The sequence below is a fragment of the Tamandua tetradactyla genome, chromosome 5 (genome assembly GCF_023851605.1).
Source record: "Tamandua tetradactyla isolate mTamTet1 chromosome 5, mTamTet1.pri, whole genome shotgun sequence".
In the NCBI taxonomy this organism is placed as follows: Eukaryota; Metazoa; Chordata; class Mammalia; order Pilosa; family Myrmecophagidae; genus Tamandua; species Tamandua tetradactyla.
This window is the reverse complement of record NC_135331.1, coordinates 10800146-10818487: the sequence shown is the minus strand read 5'-3', so window position 1 is coordinate 10818487 and position 18342 is coordinate 10800146. Positions and strand designations below refer to the sequence as shown.

Sequence of the window (18342 nt, the reverse complement as noted above, 5' to 3'; positions counted from 1 at the left end):
ATAAGGAAAAAGGATCCTATGTTGCACTATTTAAGCAAGCCTATCAAGCAAATTTGTCATTAATGTGAACTATGAAGCTTGCCACCGGGCAGCAAGGCGCATTAAAGAAGCTATTATTAATCATATGGACCAGCATATACTTGTAATCTAAATTTGTCATTTATGAAAGAGCAGCCATCATTCTGGATGCTGAGATCAATAAGATTAATGCTTTATAGTTTATGCTAGTAGGTGATGAGAGAGTATTCAATTATGTGAAGCTCTAATCTTTATCTCAAATACTGCGTACATTTGGTTTCGGTAATGGACTAATGTTTTATAGTGCTAGCCTCTGGTTTAAGACCAATTTTACAGACTCAGCTTCTTTGTGATCAAAACGGAATTTTTTTTTTGTCTGTTGTATGGTGGGGGTCACATTTCATTCTTTTTCCATGTGAATATTGCGTTACTGCAACACCATCTGTTGAATTCTCCCACCTCCAATTGAGAAGTGTCTGGGCTGGGAATGGAACCCAGGTCTCCTACATGGCAGGCAAGAATTCTACCACTGAACTACCCTTGCACCCCCCAAAATGGAATTTAGCAGATATCCTTTCTCCTTTTACCATTTAATGAGTTCTAGAACCTTTAACAGTAATGATGAAATTCTGGACTAAATAGAACCATATTTTCCTAAGTATCTGACCATTTACAAATGCTTTATCAAGCATATCTTGAATTAAAAAGAATTACTGGATCTCAAGACATCATTCTGGACATTTATGTAAAAATTAGACTCTGCTCCTGATGAAAATTTTCTACTTCACTGCCTGGTATCAAAACGATTTCCATAGTAATAAGCTGTGAGGCCTTTACAAGACAACCATATAATAAAACTTTATATTGTTCAAGAATCAAGAAAGTTATTTGTTAAAAATCACTATTTCTGTTTTTACGAAGAGAGAAATCTATAGAGAAATTAATACAACTCTCCAAAATTTAGCAGGATAGAAAAATGGGACTAGAATGAGAACTTTTGTCCTCAGTCTGCTGGTCCAACACCCATGCTAGTTTACGTTTCCCAATTAAATCATACCTTTGTCAGTTAGTCTAGCAACTGATTTGTAAGCACAGAAAACTCCAGGAATAGGCCCCACGGTAGTAGGTATGAGACAGATAAGGTCAACTATTTAAGAGTAGCATGATGATGCCCAGTGACCACAATGTTTTCACCATTTGTCAGTGTCTTGTGAGCTGTCTGAACTTAGGCTTGCAGAAAACCTGAAAATGTTATATTTTTATGCAATCTCCAATAAATCATTTGGATTCCCTGAAGTCTGGTCTCAGAGCTGCCATTTGTTTAAGCAAGAGAAAATGTTTCAAAGCAACTTTTGTTTTCTGCTAAAATGATAGTCTTTTCAAATCACCTAATACACCTAGTGGCATAAAAACACACACACACAAATACTATACTAACCTTTTCCAACCTGTTAGTTTTACGTTTTTAACATTAAATTAGAAAGTCTCAGCAGGCTAAACATATATAATATGACTCTCTACATATGGTAGTGGATAGTTAGCTCCTATTTCTTTTTTAGAGAGTTTATAATAAGCAATATGATATAAGCTGGTAGAAAGCTGTCTTAGATGGAACTTGCTGCACAAGAACATCCATCTGTGAAACACAGTTAATCACACCATCCAAGGTCTCTGTGCTTCTATTATAAATCAAATCACCACCACACAGCTGTTACTATATCTCTTATTGGGTTTGTTAACTGCTGTCCAAGCTGTTAATGCTCCAAATATATATATATATAATAAAATAAAAAGAAAGAAAACTGTGAAAAAATCTCAAATTGTGGTTTAAAATTATGGCAGTACTTGAACTGTATGCATAATGCACTACTTCTATTACAGTCAATTGAGCCAAAATTATCTGATTCTGTTTTGTTCCATCTCTTGGGAAATTTTAGGGGCCATGGGTCCTGCTATGAACTCTAAAGAGTACAATGTGATTTGAAAGGTTCTAAAAATATCACAGGTTTCCCAGAGCTCACTTAGATGGGTGGATGATTCAATTACAAGTGTCAAAATTTGATTTCTAATTTTTTTGGATCTGACAGCTGCAGCAAATCTTGCCAGGATCCCCCCATCTTCATTGTGCTTCTCTTTGAAGTATTTAAAGAAATTTCATAATCTCTGCTGTTTAGCTCTAGGATTTCTGTCAGTAGCTGTAGAATGAATTGGCTGGGCCTCTCTAAAGCTGTTTATAATATTACCTGACCAAGCACATTTTAAAAGTATCTACAACTCCAAAACAGCTAAGCTTATTGTAATAGCTTGGGAGAAAACAGACAATATAGCCTTACACTATAAACCAGGAGTGACCTTTCAATGGTTGATGTGCCAATGGAACCCTAACCAAAGGTTCGTTTGCTACTATAAAAAAGCTCAGATCCAAAAGGCATGAATTCCTTTTGGAATGAAAGCTCTGGGAAGGTTACTAGTACTACATCATTGAGCCTGATATTTGTTGTTGCTGTTTTACAAATTATTAAGAGAGATCATGTACATATTAACCAAAAAAGAGCTGGGTTATACAGTATTGATATTAGCAACACTAATATCAGATAAAATAGACTTTATGTAAAAAACTGTCATGAGAGATAAAGAAGATCACTGTATACTGATAAAGGGGTTAATTCAACAAGAAAACCTAGCAATTATAAATATATATGCACACAATGGCAGAGAAATATATGAGGCATATATGGACAGACTTGAAGGGAGAAATAGATGGCTCTACTTTGATAGTAGGAAACTTAAGTACACCACTTTCAATAACGGATAGAATATCTACCCAGAAGATCAATAAGGAAATAGAAGATTTGAATGATACTATAAATCAACTAGACATAACAGACATATATAGAACACTGCACCCAACAGCAATGGAGCATGCATTCTTCTCTGGTGCACATGGACCATTCTCCAGGATAGAATATATGTTAGGTCACAAAATAAGTCTCAATATATTAAAAAATATTGAAATCATACAATGTATCTTTTACCACAACGGAAGGAAGCTAAAACTCAATAAGAGAGGGAAAATGGAAAATTCACAAATATGTGGAGATTTAACAACACATTCTTAAACAACCAGTGAGTCAAAGAAGAAATCACAAGGGAAATTAGGAAATATCTTGAGGCAAATGGAAAGAAAAACACAGCATGCCCAAACCTATGGGAGGCAGAAAAGGGAGAGCTGAAAGGGAAATTTATAGCTCTAAATGCTTACATTAAAAAGGAAGAGGGGTATAGGGGTAGTTCAGTGGTAGAATTCTTGTCTGCCATGCAGGAGACCCAGGTTTGATTCCTGGCCCGTGCACTTCCCAAAAACAAATGAACAAGAAAACAAACAATTAAAAATTCAACAAATGGTGCTGTAATGATGGGATACTCACACGGAAAAAGAACGAAATGTGACCCCCGCCATACAGCATACAAAAAAAAGGAAGAGAGGGTGCACATGCGGTTCAGTGGTAGAATGCTAGCTTTCCATGTGGGAGATCTGGGTTCAATTTCTGGACTATGCAACACTCACCACCCCCCACTCCAACCCCCCAAAAAGGTTAAGAGAGGTCTCAAATTATACACCTAACCTAACAATTGAAGGATCTAGAAAAACAAGAGCAAAATAAACCCAAAGTGCATAGAAAGATGGGAATAACAAAGAGTAGAGCAAAGAAAAATGAAATAGACAATAAAAAAACAACAAAGAGAATCAATGAAATGAAAAGTTGATTATTTGAAAAGACCAATAAAACTGACAAAGTGAGTGAGAGAGAGAAGGGGGTGGGGGAGGAGGAGGAGGAAGATAGGAAGGACATAAAAAAAAATCATAAATTAAAGGGGGACATTACTACCAACCCCACAGATTTTAAAAGGATTATAAGAGGATATATGAATAATTATACACCAACAGATTAGATAACCTAGATGAAATGGACAATTTTCCAGAAACACTGAAACTACCTACACTGACTCTAGAAGAAATAAAAGATATCAACAGACCAATTACAAGTAAAGAGATTGAATCAGTGATCAAAAATCCCCCCCAAAAGAAAGTCTAGGACCAGATGGTTTCATTGGTGAATTTTACCAAACATCCCAAGAAGAATTAACACCAGTCATGCACAAATTTTTCCAAAAAATTGAAGAGAAGGAGCACCTAATTCATTCAATGAGGCCAACATCACACTCACACCAAAACCAGATAAAGACATTACAACAACAACAAAAAATTGTGGACCAATATCCTTTTGAATATAGAGGCAAAAAATGCTTAAAAAATACTAGTAAACTAAATCCAATGGCACATTAAAATAATCATACTCCATGATCAAGTGGAATTTATTTCAGGTATAAAGGGTGGCTCAACCTAAGAAAATCGTATTAATAGGGAAAAAACCCACACGATCATTTCAGTTGATGCAGAAAAGGCATGTGACAAAATCTAGCACCCTTCTTGATAAAAACCCTTAAAACACTAGGAATAGAAGTAAACATCCTTAACATGATAAAGGAGATCTATGAAAAACCTCAGCTAACATCCTACTTAACATCCTACAGAAAGCTTTCCCTCTGAGATTAGGAACACAAGGATGTCCACTGTCACCACTGTTATTCAACATTGCACAGGAAGTTCTTGCCAGAGCAATTAGGCAAGGATAAAGAATAAAAGGCATCCAAATTGGAAAGGAAGAAGTAAAACTTCCCTTCTGTACAGAGGAATATGATCCTATATACAGAAACCCCTGAAAAATCCACAACAGAGTTCCTAAAGCTAATGAATGAATTCAGCAAAGTGGTGGGGTACAAGATCAATACCCCTGTATTAGTTAGGGTTCTTTAGAGAAACAGAATCAACAGGGAACACTCGCAAATATAAAATTTATAAAAGTGACTCATGTGACCGCGGGAACGCAGAGTCCAAAATCCGCAGGGCAGACTGTGAAGCTGACAATTCCGATGGAGCATCTGGACGAACTCCACAGGAGAGGCTCACCAGCCGAGACAGAAGAGCCTGTCTCTTCTGAATCCTCCTTAAAAGGCTTCCAGTGATCAGACTAAGCATTACTCATTGCAGAAGACACTTCCATTTGGCTGATTACAAATGTAACCAGCTGTGGATTTAGCTGACATGATCATGATTTAATTCTATGACATGTCCTCATCGCAACAGACAGGCCAGCACTTGCCCAACCAGACAAACAGGTATCACCACTTGGCCAAGTTGACACATGAACCTTACCATGACAGTCCACCTCTTGTCAACTTGGCAGCTATACATACCACCTTAAACCATACTGAATTTCTAAATAAAAAACAATTAAACACACATTTTTTCTTTCACCTAACAATACTCAACAGTCCTGCATATAATTGGAAACACATTGAATCTCTCCAGAATAGGTTACAAGTGCTTGGGTAATATTCATTCTTAAACTTGATATCTTACAACTTAAATAGTATAACATGAACAAAACAGCATTACATTCCTCATTTCTGTACTGATCACGTGGTCAAAGTTCATATTTATCACCACCTTCTTCCACCAACCATTCCACGTTCCCTTTACCCTCAGCAAGTACTTCAGCTGGACATGGTTCTTTGCCTGGTGGGGTGACCAAAAATTTCATTCGTGAAGTTTCAGAGCCATTGGTAGTCCTGTCTGGATTGGGCTCTTGCAGTTTTCCACTGATTTTAATCACAGGACATGGCAGTACTAAAAGATGCCCTAGGGGATCTCCTATATTCCAAGAAAACTCTTCTTTACCTCCACTGTGTAGTTGTAGTCCTACCTCCCCCTGATAGTCAGGGTCAATCACCCCACACAATAATATAATTCCCTTCTTGGTTTGTTGATCCAGTGGCATAAGTAGCCCAAAATTACCAGGTGGCAGTCTTAACTTCCAGGTCAATGGAATCATTGTTGTTTCTCCTGGAGGAAGCAATCCCTGTTTTGGAACTAAAACCTGTAGACCAGCAAAGCTCAGGGTCACAGGGACAGGAAGCAAAAATTTTCCTAGTGGATCACTAGGGGTAATAGTCAGTGGTACCACTCCCATTTCCACCTCTTGGTTCCTGGACGCATGGATCCTGGCTATGGGAGAAACACCACCACACAGTGGATGCTGATTCAGAGCATATACAGCTTCCTGGAGAACACTGCCCCAGCCTTTCCAGGTATTGCCACCTAGTTGGCACCGTAATTGAGTCTCCAAAAGGTCATTCCATCGTTCTATCAATCCAGTTGCTTCTGGATGATGGGGAATATGGTAAGACCAGAGAATTCCATGAGCATGTGCCCATTCCCACACTTCATTTGCTGTGAAGTGTGTTCCTTGATCCGAAGCAATGCTATGTGGAATACCATGACGATGGATAAGGCACTCTGCAAGCCCACGGATGGTAGTTTTGGCAGAAGCATTGCATGCAGGGAAAGCAAACCCATATCCAGAGTATGTGTCTATTCCAGTTAGAACAAATTGCTGCCCCTTCCATGAAGGGAGTGGTCCAATGTAATCAACCTGACACCATGTAGCTGGCTGGTCACCTTGGGGAATGGTGCCATATCGGGGGCTGAGTGTGGGTCTCTGCTGCTGGCAGATTGGGCACTCAGCAGTGGCTGTAGTCAAGTCAGCCTTGGTAAGTGGAAGTCCATGTTGCTGAGACCATGCATAACCTTCATCCCTACCACCATGACCACTTTGTTCATGAGCCCATTGGGCAATGACAGGAGTTGCTGGGGAAAGAGGCTGACTGGTATCCACAGAACAGGTCATCTTATCCACTTGATTATTAAAACCTTCCTCTGCTGAAGTAAACTGCTGGTGTGCATTCACATGGGACACAAAAAGACTCAGAAAGGTCTATCCACAGACTTCTTTCCCAGACCTCTTTGTCACCAATTTTCCAATTATGGTCTTTTCAAGTCCCTGACCATCCAGCCAAACCATTAGCAACAGCCCATGAGTCAGTATACAAACGCACCTCTGGCCAGTTTTCCTTCCAAGCAAAATGAACAACCAGGTGCACTGCTCAAAGTTCTACCCACCAGGAGGATTTCCCTTCACCACTGTCCTTCAAGGACATTCCAGAAAGGGGTTATAGTGCTGCAGCTGTCCACTTTCAGGTGGTACCTGCATATCGTACTGAACCATCTGTAAACCAGACCAGAGTTTTCTCTTCCTCAGTCAATTCACTGTAAGGAACTCCCCAAGAGGCCATAGCTCTGGTCTGGGAAAGAGAAGATAATGTGGCAGGAGTGGAGACCATGGGCATTTGGGCCACTTCTTCATGTAACTTACTTGTGCCTTCAGGACCTGCTCTGGCCCTATCTTGTATATACCATTTCCATTTTACAATAGAGTGCTGCTGCGCACGCCCAACTTGATGGCTTGGTGGGTCAGACAACCCCCAGCTCATGATAGGCAACTCAGGTCTCATGGTAACTTGGTGGCCCATGGTTAAGCGTTCAGTCTCTACTAAGGCCCAGTAGCAGGCCAAAAGCTGTTTCTCAAAAGGAGAGTTGTTATCTGCAGCAGATGGTAAGGCTTTGCTCCAAAATCCTAAGGGTCTGCATTGTGATTCTCCTATAGGGGCCTGCCAAAGGCTCCAGACAGCATCTCGATTTGCCACTGACACTTTCAGCACCATTGGATCTGCTGGAACATATGGCCCAAGTGGCAGAGCAGCTTGTACAACAGCCTGGACCTGCTGCAGAGCCTCCTTTTGTTCAGGTCCCTACTCAAAATTAGCAGCTTTTCTGGTCACTTGATAAATGGACCAGAGTAGCACACCCAAATGAGGAATATGTTGTTGCCAAAATCCAAAGAGACCAACTAGGCATTGTGCCTCTTTTTGGTCGTAGGAGGGGCCAGATGCAGCAACTTATCCTTCACCTTAGAAGGGATATCTCAACATGGCCCACACCATTGGACACCTAGAAATTTCACTGAGGTGGAAGGCTCCTATATTTTTGTTGGATTTATCTCCCATCCTCTGACACACAAATCCCTTACCAGTACATCTAGCGTAGTTGCTACTTCTTGCTCACTAGGTCCAATCAACATGATACCAATATAATGGACCAGTGTGATGTCTTGTGGGAGGGAGAATCGATCAAGATCCCTGAAGACAAGATTATGACATAGGGCTGAAGAGTTGATATACCCCTGAGGTAGGACAGTGAAAGTATATTGCTGACCTTGCCATCTGAAAGCAAACTGTTTCTGGTGGTCCTTACTAATAGCTATTGAGAAAAAAGCATTTGCCAGATCAATAGCTGCATACCAGGTACCAGGGAATGTACTGGTTCACTCAATGATACCACATCTGGAACAGCAGCTGCAATTGGAGTATCTGGTTGAGCTTACGATAATCCACTGTCATCCTCCAAGACCCATCTGTTTTCTGCACAGGCCAAATAGGAGAGTTGAATGCAGATGTGGTGGGAATCACTACCCTTGCATCCTTCAAGTCCTTAAGAGTGGCAGTAATCTCTGCAATCCCTCCAGGAATATGGTATTTCTTCTGATTTAATATTTTGCTTGGTAGGGGCAGTTCTAGTGGCTTCCCACCATAATAGACCTCACTGCATGAGTTAGAGAGCCAATGTGGGGATTCTGCCAGTTGCTCAGTATGTATATGCCAATTATACATTCTGGAACTGGGGAAATAACTACAGAATGGGTCCGGGGGCCCACTGGACCCACTGTGAGACGGACCTGAGCTAAAACTCCATTGATCACCTGGCCTCCATAAGTGGGACCATACAGTATTTGTCCTTTAGTTTTTGGCTAGACTCACTCAGCATAATGTTCTCTAGGTCCATCCATGTTATTACATGCTTCATAAGTTTATCCTGTCTTAAAGCTGCATAATATTCCATCGTATGTATATACCACAGTTTGTTTAGCCACTCTTCTGTTGATGGACATTTTGGCTGTTTCCATCTCTTTGCAATTGTAAATAACGCTGCTATAAACATTGGTGTGCAAATGTCCATTTGTGTCTTTGCCCTTAAGTCCTTTGAGTAGATACCTAGCAATGGTATTGCTGGGTCGTATGGCAATTCTATATTCAGCTTTTTGAGGAACCGCCAAACTGCCTTCCACAGTGGTTGCACCATTTGACATTCCCACCAACAGTGGATAAGTGTGCCTCTTTCTCCGCATCCTCTCCAGCACTTGTCATTTTCTGTTTTGTTGATAATGGCCATTCCGGTGGGTGTGAGATGATATCTCATTGTGGTTTTGATTTGCATTTCTCTAATGGCCAGGGACATTGAGCATCTCTTCATGTGCCTCTTGGCCATCCGTATTTCCTCTTCTGAGAGGTGTCTGTTCAAGTCTTTTTCCCATTTTGTAATTGGGTTGGCTGTCTTTTTGTTGTTGAGTTGAACAATCTCTTTATAAATTCTGGATACTAGACCTTTATCTGATATGTCATTTCCAAATATTGTCTCCCATTGTGTAGGCTGTCTTTCTACTTTCTTGATGAAGTTCTTTGATGCACAAAAGTGTTTAATTTTGAGGAGCTCCCATTTATTTATTTCCTTCTTCAGTGCTCTTGCTTTAGGTTTAAGGTCAATAAAACCGCCTCCAATTTTAAGTTTCATAAGACATCTCCCTACATTTTCCTCTAACTGTTTTATGGTCTTAGACCTAATGTTTAGATCTTTGATCTATTTTGAGTTAACTTTTGTAGAGTGTGTGAAATATGGGTCTTCTTTCATTCTTTTGCATATGGATATCCAGTTCTCTAGGCACCATTTATTGAAGAGACTGTTCTGTCCCAGGTGAGCTGGCTTGACTGCCTTATCAAAGATCAAATGTCCATAGATGAGAGGGTCTATATCTGAGCACTCTATTCGATTCCATTGGTCGATATATCTATCTTTATGCCAATACCATGCTGTTTTGACCACTGTGGCTTCATAATATGCCTTAAAGTCCGGCATTGCGAGACCTCCAGCTTCGTTTTTTTTCCTGAAGATGTTTTTAGCAATTCGGGACAACCTGCCCTTCCAGATAAATTTGCTTATTGGTTTTTTTAATTCTGAAAAATAAGTTGTTGGGATTTTGATTGGTATTGCATTGAATCTGTAGATCAGTTTAGGTAGGATTGACATCTTAACTATATTTAGTCTTCCAATCCATGAACATGGTATGCCCTTCCATCTATTTAGGTCTTCTGTGATTTCTTTTACAGTTTTTTGTAGTTTTCTTTATATAGATTTTTTGTCTCTTTGGTTAAATTTATTCCTAGGTATTTTATTCTTTTAGTTGCGATTGTAAATGGGATTCACTTCTTGATTTCCCCCTCAGCTTGTTCATTACTAGTGTATAGAAAAGCTACAGATTTTTGAATGTTGATCTTGTAGCCTGCTACTTTGATGTACTCATTTATTAGCTCTAGTAATTTTGTTGTGGATTTTTCTGGGTTTTCTATGTATAGTATCATATCGTCTGCGAGCAGTGATAGTTTTACTTCTTCCTTTCCAATTTTGATGCCTTGTATTTCTTTTTCTTGTCTAATTGCTCTGGCTAGAACCTCCAACACAATGTTGAATAATAGTGGTGATAGTGGACATCCTTGTCTTGTTCCTGATCTTAGGGGGAAAGTTTTCAATTTTTCTCCATTGAGGATGATATTAGCTGTGGGTTTTTCATATATTCCCGCTATCATTTTAAGGAAGTTCCCTTGTATTCCTATCTTTTGAAGTGTTTTCAACAGGAAAGGATGTTGAATCTTGTCAAATGCCTTCTCTGCATCAATTGAGATGATCATGTGATTTTTCTGCTTTGATTTGTTGATGTGGTGTATTACATTAATTGATTTTCTTATGTTGAACCATCCTTGCATACCTGGGATGAATCCTACTTGGTCATGATGTATAATTCTTTTAATGTGTTGTTGGATACGATTTGCTAGAATTTTATTGAGGATTTTTGCATCTATATTCATTAGAGAGATTGGTCTGTAGTTTTCTTTTTCTGTAATATCTTTGCCTGGTTTTGGTATGAGGGTGATGTTGGCTTCATAGAATGAATTAGGTAGTTTTCCCTCCACTTCGATTTTTTTGAAGAGTTTGAGGAGAGTTGGTACTAATTCTTTCTGGAATGTTTGATAGAATTCACATGTGAAGCCGTCTGGTCCTGGACTTTTCTTTTTAGGGAGCTTTTGAATGACTAATTCAATCTCTTTACTTGTGATTGGTTTGTTGAGGTCATCTATTTCTTCTTGAGTCAAAGTTGGTTGTTCATGTCTTTCCAGGAACCCGTCCATTTCATCTAAATTGTTGTATTTATTAGCGTAAAGTTGTTCATAGTATCCTGTTATTACCTCCTTTATTTCTGTGATGTCAGTGGTATGTCTCCTCTTCCATTTCTGATCTTATTTATTTGCATCCTCTCTCTTCTTCTTTTTGTCAATCTTGCTAAGGGCCATCAATCTTATTGATTTTCTCATAGAACCAACTTCTGGTCTTATTGATTTTCTCTATTGTTTTCATGTTTTCAATTTCATTTATTTCTGCTCTAATCTTTGTTATTTCTTTCCTTTTGCTTGCTTTGGGATTAGTTTGCTGTTCTTTCTCCAGTTCTTCCAAGTGGACAGTTAATTCCTGCATTTTTGCCTTTTCTTCTTTTCTGATATAGGCATTTAGGGCAATAAATTTCCCTCTTAGCACTGCCTTTGCTGCGTCCCATAAGTTTTGATATGTTGTGTTTTCATTTTCATTCGTCTGGAGGTATTTACTAATTTCTCTTGCACTTTCCTCTTTGACCCACTCGTTGTTTAAGAGTGTGTTGTTGAGCCTCCATGTATTTGTGAATTTTCTGGCACTCCGCCTATTATTGATTTCCAACTTCATTCCTTTATGATCCGAGAAAGTGTTGTGTATGATTTCAATCTTTTTAAATTTGTTAAGACTTGCTTTGTGACCCAGCATATGGTCTATCTTTGAGAATGATCCATGAGCACTTGAGAAAAAGGTGTATCCTGCTGTTGTGGGATGTAATGTCCTATAAATGTCTGTTAAGTCTAGCTCATTTATAGTAGTATTCGGATTCTCTATTTCTTTATTGATCCTCTGTCTAGATGTTCTGTCCATTGATGAGAGTGGTGAATTGAAGTCTCCAACTGTTATGGTATATGTGTCTATTTCACTTTTCAGTGTTTGCAGTGTATTCTCACGTATTTAGGGGCATTCCAGTTCGGTGCATAAATATTTATGATTGTTACGTCTTCTTGTTTAATTGTTCCTCTTATTAGTAGATAGTGTCCTTCTTTGTCTCTTTTAACTGTTTTACATTTGAAGTCTAATTTGTTGGATATTGGTATAGCTACTCCTGCTCTTTTCTGGTTGTTATTTGCATGAAATATCGTTTCCCAACCTTTCACTTTCAATCTATGTTTATTTTTGGGTCTAAGATGTGTTTCCTGTAGACAGCATATAGAAGGATCCTGTTTTTTAATCCATTCTGCCAGTCTATGTCTTTTGATTGGGGAATTCAGTCCATTAACATTTAGTGTTATTACTGTTTGGATAATATTTTCCTCTACCATTTTGCCTTTTGTATTATGTACATCATATCTGATTTTCCTTCTTTCTACACTCTTCTCCATACCTCTCTCTTCCCAGGCATAATTTGACCATAAATAGGATACAGGCATACCTCAGAAATATTGAAGGTTTGGTTTCAGACCACTGCAATAAAACGAATATTGCAATAAAGTGAGTCACACAAATTCTCTGTTTTCCCAGTGCACATAAAAGTTATATTTACCCTATATTATAGTTCATTAAGTGTGCAATGTCAGTATGTCTAAAAAAATGTACAAATGTACATACCATAGTTAAAATGTGACACAGAGACACAAAGTGAAAATATGCTGTCGATAAGTAGTGCAAATAAACTTGCTTAACACAGGGTTGCCACAAACCTTCAATTTGTAAAAAACGCAGTATCTGCGAAGTGCAATAAAGCAAGATGCGCCTGTATTACATTTTTATTAAAGCAGTATATTTTGTCTTTTTAAGGCTGTATTACTAATGAGTGGTATATTGACTTGGTAGATAGCTAAAATCCACATAAACTAGAGCTAGAGCATAAATGTAAATAGAGGCCTATTAACTCAAATTCTAATGCATTATATTTATAATACCATTAATTGCAATTTTGTTTTAGCACAATTGTCCAATCTATCAAGATGATTCTGAATCATAATTCTATCATCTGTCTCAGGCTGACCATTCCTCCTAGCTTTCTATTATATGCAAATTACTGGGGATTCTGGAGTCAGAGTGCCTGAATACAAATCCTAGTGCTGGTATTTGTTAGCAATGTGATCTAGAGCAAGTTAGCTGACACCTTCGATGTGCTGAGTTCCCTCATCTGTAAAAACTGAGAACAATAACTATACCTATCTCATAGCATTGTTCAATGAAATAAATGAGATAATGTATGCAACAAGCCTAGTATGGAGCAAATCTCAATTATCGAGAAGAATGATAAACAGGTCAGGATCAAGAGCAAAGCTCCAAGATACTTTTCTGATGACTTCTTTCAGTGATGACAGCAATCTAAATTCTTTAAAAACACTAATTCAAACAGATTTATACTTAATTATTATGTACATAAATCCAGCATAAAAAGCCTCATGATACAAAAAGCATTTAAATATTCATTATTATCAATTTTTAGCTAAGTTAAAAGACCATAGTCTCTAAACATAATCTTCTTATCGCCTACCAGATACTGGTGTGAAGAGAAAGAAATCAAAATAGACTAGACTGGCAAGAAAACGTTATCTCTGTCGCTGAGAAGATAATTTCAACCATTTAAGAAATTCCTGCCTACGTGAAAATTCTGGCAGAATAAAAGATGAGCCCATTTCTGTACTGTAACATTAAGCAAGGCAATATAATGAAAATAAAATGTTAAAATAGTAATCAAAGTACAATAGAAAAAAATGAAGCTCTTTTAGACTTCATCTTTTATTAATAAGAAAAATCAACAGCTCTCACCAAAAAGTCTGCTGAAGAACAAATGCCAGTAGTACTTGTCATCTGCAATCAGAGGAACTAAAATACTTAGACAAAATATATAACATCTGCAATATTCATTTTAATCATGTGCAAAGTATCAAATGCATATCTCATTAGCAAACTTTAAAAACTATCTGACTTCTAAAAACAAAATGACAAATTATATATGAAATTTATATATAAATAATAACATATGCGTAGTACTTGTTACTTTTATCCTTATTAAACATAGTCATTCCTAAATTTTTCCAAAAAAGATTCAACAATTACATATGGATTTTCAAGGATGAAGGGATATATCCAAATAAATGGCTGTTATACAACTAGTAAGTTCCTATTAATGACTGATTACACAGTGTAGTCCTATTTATAGTCAAATATAGATCCTAAAATTGATCTATTCTAACAGTGCCGTGGAGATGACGCGATAGTTCAGTACTCTATTAGGAGAGCAGCTGCGGATATATTCAGATCTGGGTTCAACTTCTTGCTCTGCTACTCAGCAACCGTGCAACTTTGGGCAAGTAATATAAATGTCTCTAAGACTTTTTCCTTAGTTGTCAAATGAAACAATATGTACCTCATAGGCCTTTGGAGAAGAGAGATTATATGTTTAAAGTGCTTAAGACAATGCTGAGTATACCATAACTGCTTAAAGAAGTCGGCACCTAAAATAACTCTCATTAGTCCTATCTTATCCCATCTTGAACCTGTATAAATTATTTATCCCTAAACAAAACACTATTTCATATTCATTTCTACTGACTTGCTTCCAGATTGGGGAGTACTAATTTCAGTTTTTAAGTTGCAAACTATATTCCTAGTTTTCAAATTCTTATCCAAGTAAATGTTAAACATATAAAATATCAAGAGCTAACACTTACTGGGAACTTACTGTGTGCCTGGTGCTATTCTAAGCATTTCATGCATATTAACTCATTTAATCCTCACAATAATTCTAGAGGGTATAGACTAGGAACATTCACATTTAACAGGTGAGTACAAAAAGGTTAATGAACTTGCCTAAGGGCACTTAGTTAGCAAGCGGCAAATCGAGGATTTGCATTCCAGCAATGGAGATTTGGAGTCTTAACTGCTCCAGCGCACCACGTCACATATTTGGTCAAATGAATGGCCACCTTGGGATGCCAGATGTCTATGCTGATTGAGGCTCTGAGCTATTCAAAAGCTTTAACACCCATTATTTCGTGTGCTCCTCCCAAGAACACTGAAGAGCAATCATTCCATTTTACAGATTGAGAAATTTCAGAAAGGTTAAAAGATTTGTTGGAGGTCAATAGGAATATATGGGAAAGGCCTGGATTCCAGCTTTGCTACTTAATATGTGTGTGAATCTATCATCTCTCTGAGCCTCATTCAACTGCAAAGTGTAAATAATAATACATTTATTATGTAGGGTGATGGCAGAAATAAAGCAGTAGATACTTGTAAAGCATCTAGCACAGAGCCTTGTTTATACAAGCGCTCAATAAATGTAAGTACTCCCACCCCGGCCTTATTCTCATCCTTAGGACTCTGGAGCACAGCATTCCTTCCAGACCCCAGGCTGCTATTCCTCAGTACTAGCTCACCAACTGTGTTAACAGATGGGTGGCACAGAACATGATTTTTTGGTAATTACCATGTGATACCAAATCAGACACTTCAGTGAAGTCCAGCTATATTATATAATTTTAAGTATAATAAACTTTCACCCTTTTTTCCATATGGCCTATCACTTTATCAAAGAAGAAAATAAAATTGGTCTATCAAGATTTGTTCTTTATAAAATTATGCTTAATGTTTCCTAATACATTCTGTTCTTTTAGGTTACTGCCAAATGAATTATTTGATTTGTTCCAGTTTCTGACCAGGCATTGTTCAAAAATAAGTTGATCTTGTAATTGTCAAAGTTATCTTTTTCTCCTTAAAAAAGAAGTATGCCTTTTTCTATCGCCAGATACTCTTTCTATTCACCATGAACTCTTGAAAATAAAAGTTAATATCTTCTCATGAGGCTCTTTTCCCTCACACCTGCATATAGGAAACACCTAATACTGAATTATAAGCATGTTCAAGTCAAATCAATCAAGTATTGTCAGTCAATTGGGGAGCATTTTCTTAAAAAAAAGATAAAAATGCTAAGGGTAGCATGGTCTCTTATAAAGCAAAATTGCTGCATAATTAATCCTTTTTTTTCCTTGGATACAACGGATATCAGGAAGTACAAATTGTTAGCTTCCAAGTAGTATTTAAAATACTCCCATGTCTTAAAGCAATCTGGAAGTGGATGTTAAAAACCAAAGGAAATTTTTCAATCAAGTGTTCGTTCCTAACTCCTACTAATTCCCCAGCAAGCTAAAAGCCAGAAACACCACCAAGAAAAGGAGAACTTCAAGAACAATTCATTTATGTTTGACACAGTAAAGCTTCACTGCTGATTTGGAACAGTATGAATTCAACAACTCTTCAAAGCCAAAAATAAGGTTTGGACATGAGCAGCTTTTAAAGCAGCTTTTGCTGAGGAGTAGAACCTAATATCAAATCAAAAACTTTTAAGAGTTGCTAAAGTACTGGCACTGTTTAGGAAAATAAAATATAACCTGTCACTTGATTTATAAATGAAGCACTGAGCTTCATTCAGGTATTTGGCTTTGTTCATTCATTCTTTCTTGATCTGACTTTATGAAAAAGGGATGGGGAATTTTATTTTTTGTGCTAGAATTTATGCTCCTATGAACAACAGTATTATTTGGCATACCAATCACATAAATTTGACAAAAAGATAAATGAAACAACAGCTATTAAAGCAATTTTCAAAATTTAAAGTACATTTCAATGCAAGATATAGTATTTTTTAAACTTGTGAGCATCAATGATGAAGTTATTTCAATGGTGTCAGCCTCACTGGTCAAATATATGTTATTGATAAGGTAACCTGATGATATTTTCTTAGCCCTTTATGGAAATACATTTGTCAACAAATATGAATTTTAATTATCTACTAGTTCTCAATTCTGCTTCACATTTGTAATTTAATACACATAATAAATGCAATATAAGTCATTTAATTAAAAAGTGAAAAATTGGGACGTTATTTCGTAAAACCACTAAGATCTCAGACATTTTATATCAAGAATCTCTTATTGCAAAATGACTTTTATTTCAGTTTTAAGTAAATAATTGTTATCAATTAAGATTAACTTCCCATAATTGACATTCAAACTAAGAAAGTCAAACATAGATGATTTCAAACAAAAGCAACACGCACACCCTCGTCCCATGAGATACCTCAATTTACCTCGTCTCCCTTCAGCACTTCAGTGCCATCAAATTCACGAGTCTGATTTGTCTTTACTGATGCTTCTCTCTCTAGGCTGGCTAGCTTCTCCTTTGCCTCCTGAAGTTCCTCAGCTTTCGCTTCTTTTTTACGAGAAATGATGGATGCCTAATTGGTCATTAAATAAGAATAAAATAAGATATACAACTTTCTATGATCTTGTGAAATTATCTTTATTTTGGATTTTTACCAATATTCATTTCAGTATCAGGTTGGTTTCTCTCCTGACCAATACCCCTTGCCTCATGATCTACCATCATCAGTTATATTTAGTTTGAGCATACAATGTATATTGAATATCAATCTACAAATATTGAGGAAGACAAAAGCCATGAAGATACAGGTAGTATCATCAGAAAAACAAAAATGCAACAACAACAATAATAATAACAATAATAAAGTTTTGTCAGTAACACTCAAATGCTAATGAAAACACAAAGAAGCTAACCCTGAGTCTACTCTTCTGTATTCTTTCATTGGAAGAAAATAAGAATGCTTTATTCAAAAAACTACTAACACAGGTCTTCTTTTTTAAGTTCAACACCCATACTTAAAAAATTAAATGTTAAAACACCTATTGTATTTGGAGCATTCTGATAAATAAAATGTAGGTTCAAAACCAAACATCTTACTTACCAGAATTATGTGAACATTTACAGAAGCCAAAAAGTTGTTTGAAGCCATGAATGTAACATTTCATATTTGCTAGGAACTCTTGGGGGATTTTCTTTAATGAAACATGGCCCACTAGATTAACAGTTTGATTAACAAATCAAACTGTCTTCTTGAATGAAATAGCACAAATATTTTCTTCAAACAAATTTGACAGGCGGGGGGAATCTCTAGTGCAAGCCCTTTAAAAATTCTACCGTCCTGGAGTTTTTAAGAAAAGAAAAGATAG

The 18342-nt window shown here is 37.1% G+C and overlaps 1 protein-coding gene across 13 annotated transcripts in view; it reads right to left on the bottom strand.

The window, feature by feature from the left end:
- The window catches only part of IFT81 (intraflagellar transport 81), a 282552-nt gene that overhangs the window by 80875 nt on the left and 183335 nt on the right, over nt 1–18342 (bottom strand). For 12 of the 13 annotated variants that reach the window (XM_077159817.1, XM_077159819.1, XM_077159810.1 and 9 more), the window contains 2 exons: nt 17403–17549; nt 14081–14122 (listed from right to left, as the gene is read on the bottom strand). In XM_077159817.1, coding sequence (XP_077015932.1) covers nt 14081–14122; nt 17403–17549 — 189 coding nt within the window. The remainder of the gene's footprint in view (nt 1–14080; nt 14123–17402; nt 17550–18342) is intronic. The other variant, XM_077159822.1, reaches the window with a different exon arrangement.